Source organism: Neodiprion fabricii, chromosome 4 (assembly GCF_021155785.1).
Source record: "Neodiprion fabricii isolate iyNeoFabr1 chromosome 4, iyNeoFabr1.1, whole genome shotgun sequence".
Taxonomy (NCBI): Eukaryota; Metazoa; Arthropoda; class Insecta; order Hymenoptera; family Diprionidae; genus Neodiprion; species Neodiprion fabricii.
In genome coordinates this window covers 8841355-8860326 of record NC_060242.1, presented here as the reverse complement: position 1 = coordinate 8860326, position 18972 = coordinate 8841355, and the positions used below count along the sequence as shown (strand labels likewise).

Sequence of the window (18972 nt, the reverse complement as noted above, 5' to 3'; positions counted from 1 at the left end):
TCGAGTACAATTGATTTTGCTGAAAAAATGGAACCAAGTTCTACTTTAATATAACATTCTGTAGTATTCTGGAATACAACTTGGTAATCATTTTTTTAATAATATTTTTGTCCTTCTATCTGGTCCCAATCGATTCCAACGGAGTATCATTTTTTCAAAAATCGCAGTAAGTATTTAAATTAACAAGTTGGTAGAAGAATATTATCGACTTGAAGAAAAAACTTCAATCAGGTGTAAAATGCTGTTATAGCGTAGTTAAATGACAGTTTATTACAGACGAAGCATTTCATACCATAACGGCAAACTCAGCAAAATATACTTGCAAGAGAAGAACACTTTATAAAAACTGTTTCATGTAATGCAAGCATGTTTTATACGTTTTTTCATGCATGCGTTTAGTTCTTGTTTATAGTAGCGGACGCAGCAATACAATAAAGAGTAGCTTAACCTTGTGTCACTATTAAAAATGCTCAAATTTATGCACCGCACATGTGCAGTCGGTTCTAAAACACAAGCTCGAAGAAACTTGTAAGTGCATACTTTTATTACGTAAAGTATGGTGTGCACCATGGAGATAGGTTTTATTATACACCCAGCGTAAAAAGACCTACCTTGCATCTATGATGCACGGTGTACTGTTCTTACGTTTGCGTTAACTTTGTAATTTTTCCATACATATTTGATGTCTTGTTTTTCTACAGCAGTTAATCACCGTTACTTTGAAAAATTATCTGGTGAATTTCGTTTGAGGGAGTCAAAATGTATTGAACTACCCGAAATTACTTAGCAGACCCCATAAGTGTCCTGGGCTACCTGATCTGTATACAAATTTCAGTTCAGAATATAGCGACGTGTTTAGTTTAGTTTCATGGAAAATTGGAAATATCAGGGAAGAAAGATGACTCAGTTTACTTAAAATGCCACACGAATATAGAAACAAATGTCATCATTTCTGAAAACTGAACCTGGGAGGCTGTATGCCATTATTATCAGTAGTATGTACTAGCGTTGATTCAAATAAGGCAGTAGAAGCCTACAACTAAAATTGTTTTAAATGTTATGAGAAGCTAATATTTTTTACAGAATTTAAATAATAACACTGAATGGCGTTATAATTTTTAAAAGAATTAGAAGTTTAACATATTTTGCTGCTGGGTTCAGCCTCATTTTTATTCCATCTTGCTCGATGATTTAACCAAGTAAATTATTTGTATTTACATATTATCAATCTAAAATTCAGTATACACATATATCTACAACTATATAATCTTGCATGGCTGATTTCATTTTAATAATTATAATATAACAATCAATAGGCCTGCATTCAAACGATAATAATATACTCATCTCCCATTTTCTATTGTCTCTGCGATATTGAGCGTTTTCGTGTCATCATATGTAAATCGTTTGAATTTTGGTACCACTTTGCATTCATAAGCGTTATACACGATAGAAAAAAAAAAAAAAAGAAGCAGTAATGTATCAAAATGAAAATTTATCTACGCCCCTTTCCTTTTCCTTTTTTTGTAGAAGATGAGGACTGCTGGGATGACTGATCACCTGATGCTTGCCTGGTCTGACGAATCTTCAGCTTAGGAATAGTTGTGCCCAAATGTAGAAGAACAGAATCTCTTGTAGGAAAATTTGGTTGAACTGGTGTACCATCATCATTCTTAAGGTGAACTCTTATACGACCTCGAAACAATAATTCCTTGCTTCGCTCTCTTGGATGTAGTTTATTTTCTACTCCTACTCTGAGTCCTGCAGCTGACAGAACATCACGAATCTCCTGATGGGTCGGATTTTCAACACATTTGTCCTTTGCTAGTTTGCGACCTTGAGCCAATGTTTTCTTACTGTTTATGTAAACTGGGTAAATACATACCCACCTAGAATAAAAATTAGATTTCAGGCGAGGGAATAATTTTAGTTTGAAAAATAACTAAACTATTTCTCATGAGCTGAGGTTGCAAAATATCAGCAGTTGTTAGGGGGATATCGGAGTATCAAATGAAGTAAGCAACCCGTATTTTAATTTTTATTGTTCTCTACAGCAATGAAATCGTTTAAAATTTTGAAAAAATGTATTATCTACATTACTGTGTATCTCGTAATTGAGAAATTGACGTGAAAATAATGATGAATGGTATTTAGACATCAGTAACATACCATACCTTGAAGGTGAGGCAACAGAAATCTATTGTAAGTGTACTGTAGTTTAGTCAAATTTTCTAATATCGTTCAGTGACCTCACATACACGATTGTAGACACTATCGTTTCCCAAAGTTTGTTACTTTAGAGAGAAGAAAATTGGAGGGTACGATGTGCTCATTTCGTCAGCACGCTGCCCTTTCCTTAATAATAGTACATGAGTCATTTGGCAAAAATAAGTTTCTTCATAGAGCCGAAATTTAGAAGATAAGTTCATATGGCTTTCTACTTTGACTAAAACTGAAGTATATGGTATTGTTTTATACAGGGATATTGGAGGAAAGAAAAAAGAATGGTATTATATCATGTATATTAAAAGTTTGTGAGTTCTTTTATTTTTTCTGTTAGAGAAGAATTTTCCAACCATAGTTGTAGAATTTTCTCAAAATTTTACACATACGAAACGACTTATTAAACCCTCTGAATAACTTAGCTTTGGAATGTATTCATCGTATGTTACCATAACAACGGGTGAAAGGTTATGAGACAGATGGTAAGTTAAAAATCGAGTTTAGTAAAATGTTTTCGGTTTGACATGGTGGGAAGAGGAGAAATAAACACGCAAATGCAGTTATGGAATAAAACTGATATTGAAACATCAGAATATCTGGAGGCTGGAAAACCTACCTCTCGAGATCACTATGCTTCTTTTGTGGATTCCAAGTCAGCGCCATGTTGAACACTCTTGAGTCTTCACCATGCAGATTTCTAATATGACACCGTGACTTCCCACACTTTTCCCTCAGGCATGTACTTCATAAGGGCGAGTTTACATGTGCACGTTGTCACGGAATGCAGTCAAGCGGCAACCAATCAAAATGCCGGAAATATAGTGTTCACTAGATTTCAAGCATTCTGATTGATTACCGCTCATCGCGTGTTCGTGCCTATGTAAACCCGCGCCACGGTCTTCTACACAGGTCTGGGTATTCCTATTTCGTTACAATTGGACTCCATATAATTGGTTTTTTAAGCCAGCGTTTCTAAGGCCGTGTTCGAAAATTGACTGACAGTACTAGCAATCTTTCATCTCTTTTGCGCTTACAAGTTCGTGGATAGCTCTGACTCTGTCCTAGGGAATTTTCAGTACTGTCAGTCAATTCACGAACACGACATGGTGTGCCTAGAACTCCTACAACACGCCCCTTTCTTCGAGAGCAAAGTCTTTAAGTAATTTTCTACGAACTGTTCAAAGAAATTCCTATATTATTAGGAAATTATTTTTCTTACGAACGTTACCCTGCTCGGTAACGCCATATCGTGTTGCGTACGTAACACACAACGGTCATTAAGTCGAGTATTATTCATTTATTAATACATAACAGTAACGTCAACATGCAATTTGCGTAACACCTAATTTCCATAATTCATTTTTTGTACCTCGCATTGATATTGGAATTATTCAATATTTCAAAAATTAAGTGTATTCTTCAGAACACGAATCCCGTAACATTATCGCTACAACTCCGAAGATACTCAAAAGACCCGCTCATCTTTTCCCCGCGCAGATTCAACGTTACAACAATTATTCAACACAGATCTAGGGTATTTTGACGCCGTTGGTACCGGATTTATGGTGCCATTTCATGAGCAGTAAAAAGCAGCAGTGGTTTCGTAACTTACTAGTTTTCACTAGCATCAGTCTGGTAATTTTACGCAGCAGCAGCGCTGCTTACGAAATAGGTCGTGGCCATCCCCCTGACACACGCTGCTAAAAGTGCTTCGCAAAATGTCCCTCGATTCTGCCGCCAATTTCCACCACTAGTGGCGCTAGTAGTTGTCTGACAAGCTTGTGCGCGGTCAGCGAGGGCGGCGAGCATGTCAAAAGTCTACTAGCGCCACGTAGAGGAACTCAAAAACGGGGACAAAACGCGTACAATTTTTTAGTATATGAGCAGTGGTGATTGTCAGGGGGCTACCCCAGGTCTTGCAAGCTACTGAAATTTGAGCGGTGGGGGTAGCCGCATTATTGTCCAGATTTTTCCTGCCACTATTGGCCACTACGCAGCGCTGTCAGTTATTGATAGACACAAGGTCCCTAGATTAGGAAGGTTGACAAGACACGCGTGTTCCAGTTTTTCTCACTATAACGTGGGCAAATATGTTCTATGCGCGTTCGCCCAAAAAATATCAAACTTACATTACCGCATTAACCAGTTTTGACCAATCTTGCTCAATTTTTTGAGGTTAAGCATTAACGAGTTGCGCCTTTAGTGTCCTGACGGTCACGAAATAAATAAAAGCACGTATATTTTTTGAGGTTAATCACTGTGACAGGTCAGGAATCAGAACCATACCGGGTGCTTTCCATTTAGAGCATGGTGTGACACAGTGTACAAATTTCTTTTGTAAGCAACCTATCCGGGCAAAGGAATAGACCAGAAATGTTTACACTGTGTCATATTGTGCTCTAAATGGCAAGCATTTATTGTCATACGAAACTTCTGGCGCATTCTCAGTAATTTTTTTGCCCACGCGTGTCTTGAGCCTCTTGATCTAGGGACCTTGGTGGTCTGAATGCGATTTAAGCGCCTCTTACGGAGGAAAATGAAATTTTGACTACAAAATGTAAGAAAAGAAGGGCAGTGATCGTAATCTATAAACCTCCATGCTATAAACATGCTCCATAAATTAGTAAAATGCTAATTTGAAGCGAGTGAAACCCAGTGAAAACCGAGTAATTGCTTTTCCAATATCAATCGACATTTAATCCGAGGAAAAGGTGGCAAACGGCGAATCGTAAGATCATATGGTGAAAGGGAGAAAGCTCTATCTAGGCTTACACCGCTAAAGGCGCTTAAATCGCACCTTCACAATTCCTTTTACGTTACCCCAAAAACTGGACCAACTTTCGTGCCGAGCGCTGCTCGATACATAGAGTTCAGTGCTTGAGCATGTCTGCCTACTACTCCATGGGCTGAATTCAGAAACCGTACTCGAGTGACTCGAGTATCGTTGTGGCTTTGTTTAATCTCATGTGTTAGACAGAGACAGTATAATATCCGAGTTCACTCGGGTAAGGTTTCTGAACTCAGCCATGGTAGCAACTCTAGGGTACTCTGGGGCGATCTTTCAACCAACGGCCATTGTTGTATGAAAAGACAGCCCCTGATAATCGTCTGCTAGCTGACCCAAGAGGCCCAAGAGCCATAATCGAACGAGCTTTATTTGCTTTATATTTCAGTGGCAGTTCCCTGGCCCCTCAGTGTACGGTCACGCAGAGATTTGCCCAGGTCGGTAAATGGTATGGTTGCAAATGGAACGGAAGCAGCGAATCTAGTTACCCACTACACACATGTTGGCATCGCATATTTCGGATCGCCTGTCTATTTATGTATCCGACAGATGCTGCGAGTGGCGCATTTCAACGGCGCATACAGCACATCACCTCGATTACGGGTGTGCAGGTACCGGGATTCTCTCGTCGGTCGCGTACAAGACATCAGTTCGTAGTCACTCGTCGCCTGTCGAGGCCCAATTAGTGACACCAGGGTCGAGTCGATCGCCGTCCGTCTGGTGGTCCAATCCGGGTGCTTTTACATTTCGTTTGGCTGTTGATCAATCCAAGAACCAAGATGTTTCACCTGAAAACGTTAGTGAAAACCGCGGCGTTGAAGCAAGCGACGGATGTAAGCGTTCTCGCCCGAGTTCTTCCGACAGCTCTCCAGCAGACACGCGGTTACGCCGACCATCAAATCCCGGATCGCCTGAAGGATGTGCCTGCCGCACCAAACCCGAAATTCTTCGATATGGTGGAGTACTTCTTCCATAGAGCCTGCCAAATCGTCGAGGACAAACTAGTCGAGGATATTGGCAAGGGATCGAAACTGTCGGTCGAGGATCGAAAAAAGAAGGTTAAGGGTATCCTCATGCTGATGCAGCCCTGCGATCACATACTCGAAATCAGTTTTCCCCTCAGACGCGATTCCGGTGATTATGAAATGATACAGGGATACAGAGCTCAGCACTCGACTCATCGTACGCCCTGCAAAGGAGGTTAGTCCTTCTCTTATTCCGCCGTTTCGACTTGGGAATTTGTAACTCACGAACTTGGCGCAGTTTGCTTACCTCCCCCCTTTTATACGCAACGCGTATCGATGTATGTAACAATATTTCAGGAATTGATCCTCAGCAGAGCATTATACCGACTAAAGTTTGTATGGGCATATGTATGTGACTGCGAGTTAGGCCCTTTTTTATTCCCGACTATTCGATCTGCTTGCGGATGGATGTATGTACAACATACCTATTGCAATTTGATACTTTCCGGGGCCCACTGGTCAATGACCCACATTTCACGATTGCACGTGGCTTCTGGATAACTACATATATCCAACGGTCTGATAAACGTTGCTCTGAGCGACAGCAGATATATGTTTCAAAATAAAATCTCCGACGATGCCTTGCCATTCGCTGAGTCGTGAGAGTGTTTTAATAGAACGAGTTTGATTTTTTCCAAGAAACGTGATATGATAATTTTATGCTCAAGACAACTGCGGGGATGGATGAAAAATTTAACGCAGAGACGATACCTCGTAGTATTGATTTACTGTTTGTATGAGCTTTATTAATTTATACACGAAAGTTTACTACAATCCAGTTTCTATCTACTCCTGAGATGGGGATGTGTTCATATTAACCAATGCATAATGTGTCTGATGGTTTCCAAAATTTTACGTATAAAAATTTCTCTAACCCTGTAGTACGTATAATATATTATACATCAATACTCGTGTAACGTGTACATCTATTATTTCGGCGTTCGACTTCGTCGATCGCCAGAAATCTTTATTACTACTATTGTTATTGTTATTAGATAACTCACAAATCTCGATCACGTAACGTGTTGGTCCATAGCATGTTCTTTTACGCATACCAACGGTTAGGGCAATGGCTGTTTAATTTTATTCGCAGGCCACGTCTTAAAAATATCATAACGTACAATTGTAGTAGGAGAAATGATTTCTATATCGTATGTAGACACAGATTCAAATCCAACCGAAAAAATTAGGACCAATAAAAAGTACCGTGATAATCTTCGTTGCATGAGTTGCAAATAATTAGGCAGCGCAAATATATACTTTAACGTATTTTTTTTTTTTTCTCTTTCAAATTGACGTGTATTCGTTGCGTCGTTATAACACACGGGACCTACGAACCGCGAGAACGACAAATTAACACAGATGTCGAAGCCTTGGTAATTGCGATTAGGGATACATGATATGCGTGGGACGCACACATCGCGGTGATGAATTACTCCAATGTCACGAGAATGATAATAAGCAGTGGTTATATTATCCTACACGCTCGAAGTGGAAAAAGGCTAAACAACAGCTGCGTCAATTCAATACAATTAACAATCAGCCCATATTACAGCTTTTTAGAGCTTTGATTGATTTATTGATACACTTTAGATGTCATTTTCAGACTGATATTTCTCGATTGATTTCTCGCTGCCGCCAAAGAAGAAGGCATATTTAACGAGAATCCGGTACGAAATATGATATTACTTGTAAAGAAATTGTTTTTATGCACATCAGTAACGCGCGTGTGTGCAGATTACCTGACGCGGATATATTTTGGGTTCAGGGAATAGGAATAAGAAATATCCAATCTGTACTTTAACTTGTACAGATTATTCTGATAGCGTTTCCTAGATCCTAATGCTTGTTTCTAAAGATGGGATGACTAATTGAGCAAAATTTATTAAAATCTTTATGTGGATTCGGGGAAATTTTATTGGGAATTTGTCGCAAAACTTAAATTTTTTGTTTCAGCCGTTTCGAGTAGTAATCCAATATTTTTGGACGAAAAGTGGGTGCTACTTCATGATAGTTGGCACCAGGCTGCATTTTGGTATTCAGTCTCATTTTGACATCGGAAATAACATGCTAACAGTTGCGATCGATTGGTTTTGCAGAACCTGCAAAAACGGCGGTCAAAAGAGGCAAGAAAATCTTATTTGTGTAAATTTTTGTAATCCATCAGTCCTACGATAAAAATGGTTCTCAAGTAAATCGAAATAAACCGAGTTCCCTACAAAATATTGTACAGCTAAATTTGGGTGCTGAAAATATTTCGTTTTATCGCTGTACATATCGAACTTGCGATCGGATTTACAATAATCAGTACAGCTTTTTGTAGAGGGAAAAAAAAAATGCTTAAGATGCGTTTTATGCGATTATAATACGACTAGAGTTTCAGTGTTATTGGCGCGCAAATTTTGGGATTTTGAAATTTTTCGACAAAGATTTGCCGTTTTTTTCGTCGGCGACTGAGAATATTTTCACGACCGAATACAAGAAATTCCAGGGTGGCGACAGAACGGGAAAACCGGAAATAGCCAGGGAATTTCGTCCATCGAGAAAAGTCAGGGAATCATGATAGGCCGTCAGGGAAAACGTCCGTTTTTTATAAATCGTTTTCCAACTTCAATTAAACCAACTTTCGGAAATGGTATTGTTGAATTTATAATTATTTGTGTGGAACAAAGCAATACTATGTGCTTTTTAAATATAAATTTATTGGTCCGAAAACGACGAAAAATTATGGGTGCACAATTTTAAAGTCGCGAAATTTGATCGCTCATAACTCCCAACATTATTTTTCATATCGTAATCGCAAATTCGATCGCGAGCTCGATAGATACAGAGGTAAAACAGACCAATACATTTTCCGCACTCAAATTTAGTTTTTTGTTGGAAAAGTTTTTTTTTCATAATTTATAGTTTCATTCAAAATATTTTTCAATTTCAGTTAAAAATATTCATTTATCTTTCACTAATTATATCAAATAGGTACTTGATAAGTAAGATAATATTTATCAAGATGATAATAATTAGTAATTTAATCACATAAATTGATATTGTATTGCGTCGTTTATGGGAGTAAAAAACGAAAACCGATTGTGAGGAAAAATAATCGATTCAGTTGAAAATCGATTATTTTTGGTCATTCTTACACGCTACGTGCTCCGAAACCGTTGTTTGTGCAAGAGAAAGCTATACAAACGTTTTTTTGTGGGGAACTCAGTTTACTTCCTTTTATCACGAAATATTTTTATCACAGGACTGATGGGTTACGAGAAATTGCAGAAATACTGTTTTCTTGCGCTTTTTAGTTGCCAATTCTAAAGGTTCTTAAAAACCAAATAATTGTAACTTGTATGTTATTTCTCATGTCAGAATGCGGCTGTGTACCAAAATGTAGCTTGGTACTAATTATCCCGAAGTATAAACCCGAAGTCACCGGGCTGTATATGTTGAATTACTCGGATATCTGATTCAAACTAAAAAATATTAACTCTAGCTTGAAAAACTATAATTGCGTGCAAATTTATTGTGACGCATAGTATAATTCAACTGCGTTATGTGATTAACGCCAAGAAATTTTATTTATTTAATAATAAAAAACAGAAATGCTGTGATACTAATTGCATATTACGACTACAGGGTTTTTACTGCTCTTTAAATATTCTTAAATCCTGAAATTATCCTCGAAAACAAAAAATGCTCGATAAGTCCTGAAAAAGTAATGGAAAATTTTCATTTATCATGGAAAAGGTGACATAATACATTTTCGATTGAAATCTGCATCGTTTTATTAGCTGTCTTGAATATGTTAAATTTTAACAAACAACTCTGTGTATTAACTACTATATAAGGTCTTGGAATTTTTCAAATCATTGTCCTGGAAACTCCTGGAATAGTCCTGGAATCTAAATTTTGGATTGCTGTAGACACCCTGTACCTACCGTTTACACGATCGTCGGTAGCATCGGATGTAAGCATCTACAAAGCCCTATGCATGCAGCGTCATAATCGGGTCACCTTATCGTTAGTGTTAAGGTGCTAAGATTTTCGATGTCTTGTAACTGCCGCTGTATAACTGTAAGTTATTTCTTATACTCGAGGGGGCTTGATGAGTAAAATAATAAGTTTCAAAATCGTTTCTACATTCACATACTAATTAACAATTAAACTTTCCTTATATTTTTATTCTTTATCTACGTGCGTAAACCGACATCTAATTATTCTTCGAAATTCAAAACATGACATTGGATAAAATATAGTGAGAAATTATTGTTACCAATATTTGCTTCATTGCATATCGATAGTTGCAATGAAATGTGAGGATTTAGGAATAATCGAGGTAGTGTTACAAAAAGTTATACAGTGACTATAAAATTCGGAGTTAATATGTATTTTTCGAATAACTCATAAGAATTTTGAACTTTTACATTAAAAGAATTATTGCATTTCTAAGGACTTGATTAACGAAAATTGGTACAATGCTTTAGAAAAAGTGAAATAAAAACTCGGTAATGAAAATTAGCATGGTGATTTAAAAAGAGCGAAATATGAACTGGCGCGTTTTGGTATAAACGCATTGGATTCTTTCTAAACGACTATACTAACAATGGGCATCACGAGGTAGCGTGAGTCACGCAGGCGTATGTGAAAAAGGATGGAATTGCGTAGGCATGAAGGCACACAATCACATGGATTACAAATACTTCTTGATACCAATGTACATACATATACACAGTGTTGATTATACGACTACTGTACTATACTACGCATAGATAAACCTATTCCGTATACGTGTTGGTACACATATGTAATTTACATGATATATCTCTCTGTATCTATGGAATGCTAAGGGGGAAAGCCATGAAATTAGTTTTTTTATATTCGAAAAGGCCAGTATCTAATGCGACGTTTGGAACCTTGAAAACCATACACTTTATCACAGATTTGCAACTTAATTTAAAACTCCGTTAATACTTCCACTTGTGTTCTAAATAAAATTCTATCACGTTTACATAGTCACTTCATAAAAACTTAGCTATCGCCTGTAAAAATAAATGAGCAAACACGCGGTATCAGGCACAAGTTTTTCACGCGGTCGAGTGTTAGCATATGACAAATAGACAAAAACGCACGAAAGATGGTGTGATCGTTGACTGCGGTTGGAACAGCTCGGCAACATTCGGCAATTTTTTTTTTATACTCGTTTAGAATATCCGTCGAAGCCCAGTTGCAGAAAGTATGAGTGCCTCTCTTTTTAATGCCCGCTCTTATCAAGAATGAATATTAAAGTTTCGTATATTTCTGATAACTTAAATTATGTAATTGGGAATACTTATAACTTTCAGTTATTTTTGCAAAACTTCTTATTCATCATTATGACTTTTTTATACTTCCAATTTTGTAAAAGTAAATAGCACTGTTTCTAAACAGACAATACTAATTCTTGTTTCTCAAGATTATATGAATACTTACAGAAACACTATGATCTATTAAGGTAGAAATGATTATGCCAGTACATCGATTATCCGTAAATTCTTACATTTTAGATATGCAATAAAGTAAATATTAGTACCAAAAATTTCTCGGTGTATAGATTCAGTTTCGTTCTTACTTTTTCTGAGCTTGTAGTGAAATCTTTTCGAAATTTGGGAAATGATATGACTTATGATTGTGCTTGTGTGAAAAAAAAAAAAAAAAAAATTAAAAAATGACAAAATGCGATTTGCTGGATTTGATGGAGGTTCGATATCCGCAGATCAGTACTGCAAATTTGGTTATATGATACGTATCGAGAGTTTTCTGTGATTATAGCGCTCGCCTTGGCTCATGCTGCAAACTTCACACTTAACGGAAATCGCTCACTTTCCGCACAATATATTATTATATTATGTCTCAACGGCAATGAACCCTGTCAATAGAAAGGGAAAAATTGAAAGAAATAAAAATTGGAAAAAAGCGCGTTACAGTCAAACAGGTGTGTTCGAAAATCTAAGGAAATCAAAGAGGCCGTAATTTAGTACAAGTTCTGTCGTATAGTGTAGTTTAATTTTACGAAGAATCACCCATGTATACATGCACTGTATCACTGTATCTTGCAGACGATTGGTGTATCTAGTACCTTTAACGATAAGTCTCTTGTAAAATACACTTTATCGTTCAAGCCCCTTGCATGGCTTATCGGCGATCAGTTGTTAAGGTGATCATATACTTAACATATATTCCATACATCCAATATTATCTTATATATCATCGGTATCTATGAAAAGTCCAATACTCGTGTTTATCGTACACTTGAGCCGTACAACTTAACTAATCGAACAGAGATATCCTAAACTCTATATTTGGTTTACGCTAATCCATTGTTATTAACAGGTAATTTATTTAGCGGGAAAGAAGAATTGAAAAATTGTATGACTACTGGAGAAATTACATCACGAATCGTAATTTTTGGAGTATTTTCTCGGTTTGTGTGGGGCGTAAGATTTTGTTTTTATTTCAAAGTTTCAAATAGGAAAATGCGTTTGGTTGGAATGCCGTGAGAGCTCGAAAGCTAATTATACAACAATAACGAAAGTATTAACAGGTTGCTATAAATAAGAGAACGCGTGTACTTACAGTGCTGAGGTTCAACAGGGACTGGTCTTACGGTTTTAAATTGAAAAGATGCGATCTTGGAAAATGAGGGAAAGTGCGTGGAGTATGCAGAAGCATTTAGAGCTCATTGGTAGAAGCACAAAGGCATGCAATGTTAACCTTGGTGGAAAAGTGCGTCAGAGCGTTAGCGAGGAAGAGAAATTTCTGGACATGCATGATGCAAGAACAACATTTGGTATGCCCAGTTTAAGGGTTCGCAGGTATAAAGAACCGTTACACTGAGTGAAGAGTCTTGAAAGTGGAGGCAGTTGAGAATGCGAACGTTGGAAAATATAAAAAAATGGAGTAATACTTGAAGAGAATGGAATCTTCAAATTGGTAGGATATTTCACAGACCATATTCTTACGGGCATAACAATATCAATAGTGTCGAATTCTGTCCACCCTGTAAATAGTATCCCTGTTCGCACACGAGGTGAGCCGACTTTTATTTAAGCTGATAAAAATAACCCATGGATTGGGTCACATTTGTAAGACGTAACCACCTTCGCCGCGGATCTAAGGGGCTCCGCTTTGCTCGACGAAACATTTTCTTCCATACTATTTTTACACAATGTTGAGCTTTTTCCAGATCACGGGACTCAATTACCGATTCTCTGTCACATGCATAAGCATCTGCTACTGCGCATGTACACACGGAGATAAGGATTCACGCACGTCTAATTTTCCGGCCGAGTCGGTGCAGCGGTCGGCCGATAGTGGCTGAATCTGCATTACCAACGTAATCGACTCTAACGAAAAATTAACCGTACGTAATCCGTGTTCCTTTTTTTGAATTTCGATCGGCTCACCCCCCCCCCCCCCCCCCCTCCAATCGGTTCCCACAAATAAAAAATAATTCCCTATTCTTTTCAGAATTTCATCTCAACTCCAACATGTGCCCGTAAGAGGGTGAATTTCCCAATTTCACCCTTTCAGCGAAACATTAAATCTACCGAACGGTACTAGTTTCGATGAAATTTAGTATAGGGAGGTTTCTTGGGTAACTAATTACGAATTACGTAATAAAAATGGCATTTAGAAAACGGTCATTATTTTAATAATAACTGAAATATTATGTATTGCAATATTAGATGTATGTTATATAATATATCATACATCACCGTTAATTGCGCAAAAAAATTACTCGCAACAGTGATATTTTGACTATACCAAAAAAGATATACAAAAACGTGAAAACGACCAGAAGTGACATTGCCCTACTAAAAGAATCGCAAGCTAATATCCTAGAGAAGCAGAAAAATTTTGAACAGAGAATCGATTATTTGGAGAAAAAAGTTGATAGACTCAGAGACAAGGATAGTAGGATGAACGTTATAATTTATAATGTCGCAGAAGAGGAAGAGTACAGCTTGGAATTATTTACACATGTAACAAAGACCCTTAAGGAAATGGGCATCGAAATTAATTATGCAAGCATCAATGGAATTTCCCAGGTTGAAACACATGATTTTCGATAAGGAGAAGGATTTCAAAACCTCTGGCTTTGAAATATCTAGCGATCTGTCGAAAGAAAAGAGAGTCCTAAATGCCGAAATGGTAAAAGTCAAATGGATTTTGCGTAATCAAGGTAAAGCCCCGATATTACGCAATAATAAACTATATTTAGACAGCTTTTGTTTATCCGATGAGGAAATCTCGTCCATCATGTCAAAACATACCGATGTCAACACGAGAGCTTCAGAAAGGGAGGCGGAAAGTAAGGAGCCGAGAATGGGAAAAGATGAAACCGATGTAAAACTGAACGAGTAACAAAGAGCGAATCGATCAGCTCATTGAAAGCAAATCTGTAGGGGGCTCGGGTGTTCGTGGATGTCGTCAAGGTGGGAATCTGCGTGGGAACAATGAGCAGCAGCCGTTTCTCTTTTCAAAGCGACGAACGTGAAGTACCGCTGCAAACCCGGTTAACCAAGAAGGCACAGAGAATATCGGAGAGACGGGGGTTAATAGTCAGCAAACCGCATGACCTTCACCCAACCTTTCTCATCCACCGAGCTCCACTGGAGTGGATAACATGCCATACATAAAAAATTTTAGTAATCATTGAAGTATACTAAGTTTGTGCGAAACTGGGTGCGTGGCTGAACCAACGCTCTACTTCCCAAATAATAATGCAAATATCAGAAATTTCAGCACAGCTGAAAGAAAAAGGACTCGTAATAGAGGAAGAGCGAAGGATGATCTTGCAATTTTTCTCAAGAGTAAAGTTGTATCATTCGGGTACGTTACACAAGTCAAGTAATTACATATTCGTTCTTGTTACATAAAATTCATCCAAACTCATTCTAGTTTTGGTTTATATTATCCCCTTGATACACATAGAATAGAAAGCGTATTCATGGATTCTAAATTTGCAACGAGGTGATTGGCAGTCGGGTTGGTAACCAGTATTCCAATTCCCGATACCGCGGGAAATCAAAAATCGACTCGCTGTCGTCAATTCCTGGCTAACCTCCGAGCCCTTCGGCCGTAGTGCTGTAACCGACCGCTAGGTGCACCCGCTGTCCAGGAAATCAGCACCCCTGACCGGCCGATATATACCTACTGCTGTCCGGGCGATCGTCAATTAGTCTTCGCCACCGCTAGACCTGGACATTACGAACTAGGCTTCGGCGGGGTTTCATCCGGGCAATGGTATCGATCATTGTCCCGTTTGCCAAAAATGTACCTAACCTGTCCTAGATGTGTACTAGGAACATATATCCCAGTACGCCGTACATTAGCGGTACCGGCCTTTCCGCCGATATTCTGGCTTCAGCTGCATATTAGATTTCTAATAAATATGTCTGAATAGCTAATCCTTATATATATATATATATTCCCTCTAGGCGGACCTCGCTTACCTGCGCGCTTCGCGCGCCAATCCCCATTTTTGGGTTTTTGGAAGGGGGGAGAGAAGGTAGTAAGAGGTCAGATTTTTGTTGGTGTAGGGATCTATATTGTATGCTGATATATATCAGCATACAATATATGTATATATACATATATGTATATACACCGTGTGTCTATGAGGAAAGTCCGCATCTTATGCGCATGCGTCAAGTCGTTCGAATTTTATTGGCTAACAGTTACCGCTTGATTGAGTAGCCGACGCAATGCCAGTCGCAACTGTCAGAAATTGGTCAAAGCCCACAGGTAGCGGGGGTCCTAGGAACATTTTCTGACAGTTGCAATTGGTATTGCGTCGGCTGCTCAATCAGGTGGTAACTGTTAGGCAAAAACATTCGAACGACTTGACGCACGCGCATAAGGTCCGCACTTTCCTCATGGACACACGGTATATACAATATTTAGGGTTAGGTTGAGTTCGGTTCGGGTATTTCCGGATAGATTTGGGCAAGTTCGGGTAACTTCGGCTAAGTTCGGGTAGGTTCGGGATTCTTGACAGGACAGCACGGTCGTACATACAGGCTGGAAACTCCGGTGGTGGGGGTGTCCAGCTTACTGTCCATGAACTGTGTAGTTCTAATACTGGCCACAAGGTTCGCGATATGCAAGGGCTCCCGGTATTTTAATAGATGGCGACGTCCTAAACAATTATCATACGTAACCTTATTCCGAGAATTTTTGTATTTTAAAGTTTGTTCCGAAAAGTATTATATAACTAGTGGTAGGGATAGTGGAAAAAAAAAGTAATTATCCATCCTTGTCTCGCAAGGGAACCGAGAAGGCGCGGCTGGGGACCCCTTGCATGTAGCGTTCCATACGGACATACAGCGAACTATGGACGTCGCTACTTATAAACGGGACACCTCCACCATCAAAAAAGTCGACCAATTTTCAGACCTGTATGTACGACCGTGCACGGCAGCGGCGGCGGCGATATCTTTATATAATATAGAGCGATATATTATACCGTTTCCGATATATGTATTACCGTTCTATTAAATACATATTTGTACCAGCTCCGCCATTTTTACCGATATAAAGTTATCATTCGTATAGTTGTCATACCGTATTACCGGCCGTCCGCCTTTTATTAGCGATTCCGAATCGTCTAAACGGTTTACTTTTCATATCGTTCGTATATAAATATATTATGTCCGGCTAGGTCATCTTTTGATTTCCATTTCATTTTATAAAAATATTTCCTGCTTAATTGTGTAAATATATGTTAGGTATAATTAGATATAAGGTAACAAAAACCAAGTTGACTGCAGCACATGCATTCTTGTATGTTGGTTTATCATTTTGGTCTTCGAGAACCGGAGAATAAACGTTATTATTAAATTAATTACATGTCCAATTATTTTAATTGCCCTGTTTCCTCCTAAAAACGACCGTGGTCGACACCGAGCATCGGGATCGACGGGGTTGCAATCATCACCGAAGGGTTATCCGACCGACCAGGACCGCTACTCCGTTACAAATTAAATATGGTTACTATTACCGATAGATATGCGATTACACCAATGCTGGTCGGTGGCGATTTTAACGATCGTAAATGTAATTAATACAAGAGATAGACTGCTGCTAGAATCCATGAAAAGCCTCGGCTTAATCGTTTCAAACAGCAGATCACCGAGTGATTCGCCTGCAAATTTTATATAATATGTTGGTACTATAAGTTGTTCTGTAATAGACTTTGTATGGGTACACCCTTTGCCTTTGGAACCTGTCGTAGACTAAAGTTCTAAAAATTCTTTTTTTTCTCTTTCTTTCATTTGACGCGAAATTTATAAATAAATTTAATGAATTTCTTAGTTAGAGTCCCCTCTAACTGCTGGTCGATATATCGACCAGCCCCGCCGTTACAGATTAAAGTATCTCTGCTCGGCAATTCGGTTACCCCCCCCCCAGATTGGGACTGGTGATATTACTAACAAACCGATTTGAAGGGACTCGTTATCAATGCGGTACAAACAGCAGATGGCTTCGTTGCATACGGTGTCCAATTGAAATAAAAACAATAAGGATTTGAATGCCAGTATCGTAGGGTCGATCACAGACATTTCCTCTCACCTGGGAATGACATGCAGCAGACTTGCCAACAGAAGGTTCTCGAAGCCTTGGATCAATGCCGAATACAAGGAAGCCAAAAAGACCCTACGTCAAAATTTAACACTCTGCAAAGCCAGCTCGTTCGCAGCGAAAGAACTGACTGACCACTTAAGTAAAATTTTTTTTTTAAATACAATGATGTTTTTCGATACCCAAAAGAAACGTTTCAAATCCACGACCGTACAAAACGTGACAAATTCGAATATCCCTAGTTAATTCTGGAAGGCGGTGAAGCTTTTTCGAGTTAAAACAATTGATACTCCAATTTTCAAATTACTTTACTCCTTTCCAAATTGATAATGTAGGCCATGTAGGACCTGAAAAGGTGGTTTATGTCGAGGAGTTGAAATCGTACAGTTAAGTTGTGGAAAATATCTGCTGCCCTAAATAAGCTTAGTTCAAATCTCACACAGTTCCAGGTAGTATCGGTATCAGTTACGAATTCCTGAAAACTCTGCCAGATAAATGGTTCTTATTTTTGAACGTACTCTTCAATAAAGACCGGGAGGCAGAGGTTACATCACTCGACTGATCTGATATAATCGCTCTGTAAGAACAAAGGGGACAAGAATGACATTTCGAATTACCGACCTATATCCTTCGTGAACCTTATAACTAAATTCTTCTCACAAATTTTAAATTCCCGTCTGAACTCCCGGTGTGACCCGAGCACCATATTACCGGAAAGCCTTTATTCAAAAGCGAAGGCTGGAAGCTCAAGAATGGGAAGTTAACCTCTTGAGAAAACCCCTCCCCCCATACCTTTCCACATAAAAAAAATTTTGTTCTTATAATTTTTTTAGGTCGGGCTTTTTTTCTATAATTCGACCGGAATATATAGGTCGTGTGAAACTTTTTACAATATTGGTCATGTTCTGTTAATTCATATATACTTTTTCCCGACGTTGATATGCGTTTACGTAATTATCTAAAAACAAACTTGTTTTATCATAATAACACTTTCTCTTGTTTGTCTTTTTTTTTTTTTTTGATTTCATCTTTAGTAGAGTCAACAGCCAGCCAACTTTTTTAGAACTGACTCACCTGGCCATTTTCCTTCTCTATTTTTTCTCCCTTTTTATCTACGCTATTTTCTTTGCGTAACAAAATGTTTCGAATGATTTCCAGATAAACACGTTCGGATTGCAGAAATAATGAAAATATCAATTAAATACTTAATAATCGAAACTTAACTTTTATTCTACACGCTTTTTGACAATTTCAATTATTATATGGGTTGTTTTTGGTCAAAGATAAGTGACGATTGGCAGTAAACATTTAAGTCTCAAACCT

At 38.2% G+C, this 18972-nt stretch overlaps 2 protein-coding genes across 2 annotated transcripts in view; one reads left to right on the top strand and one right to left on the bottom strand.

Annotated features, from left to right (window-relative positions):
• Positions 1-893: 893 nt before the first annotated feature.
• Positions 894-2979, bottom strand: LOC124179858 (signal recognition particle 19 kDa protein). Its single transcript, XM_046564670.1, has 2 exons — positions 2840-2979; positions 894-1889 (listed from the first exon to the last, which is right to left on the bottom strand). Exons 1-2 carry the CDS (start codon positions 2884-2886, stop codon positions 1496-1498), a joined length of 441 nt encoding a protein of 146 aa, XP_046420626.1. The 5' UTR covers positions 2887-2979; the 3' UTR covers positions 894-1495.
• Positions 2980-5595: 2616 nt separating this feature from the next.
• The window catches only part of LOC124181721 (glutamate dehydrogenase, mitochondrial), a 24430-nt gene continuing 11053 nt past the window's right edge, over positions 5596-18972 (top strand). The window contains exon 1 of the mRNA XM_046568543.1: positions 5596-6208. Coding sequence (XP_046424499.1) covers positions 5788-6208 — 421 coding nt within the window. The 5' untranslated portion in view covers positions 5596-5787. The remainder of the gene's footprint in view (positions 6209-18972) is intronic.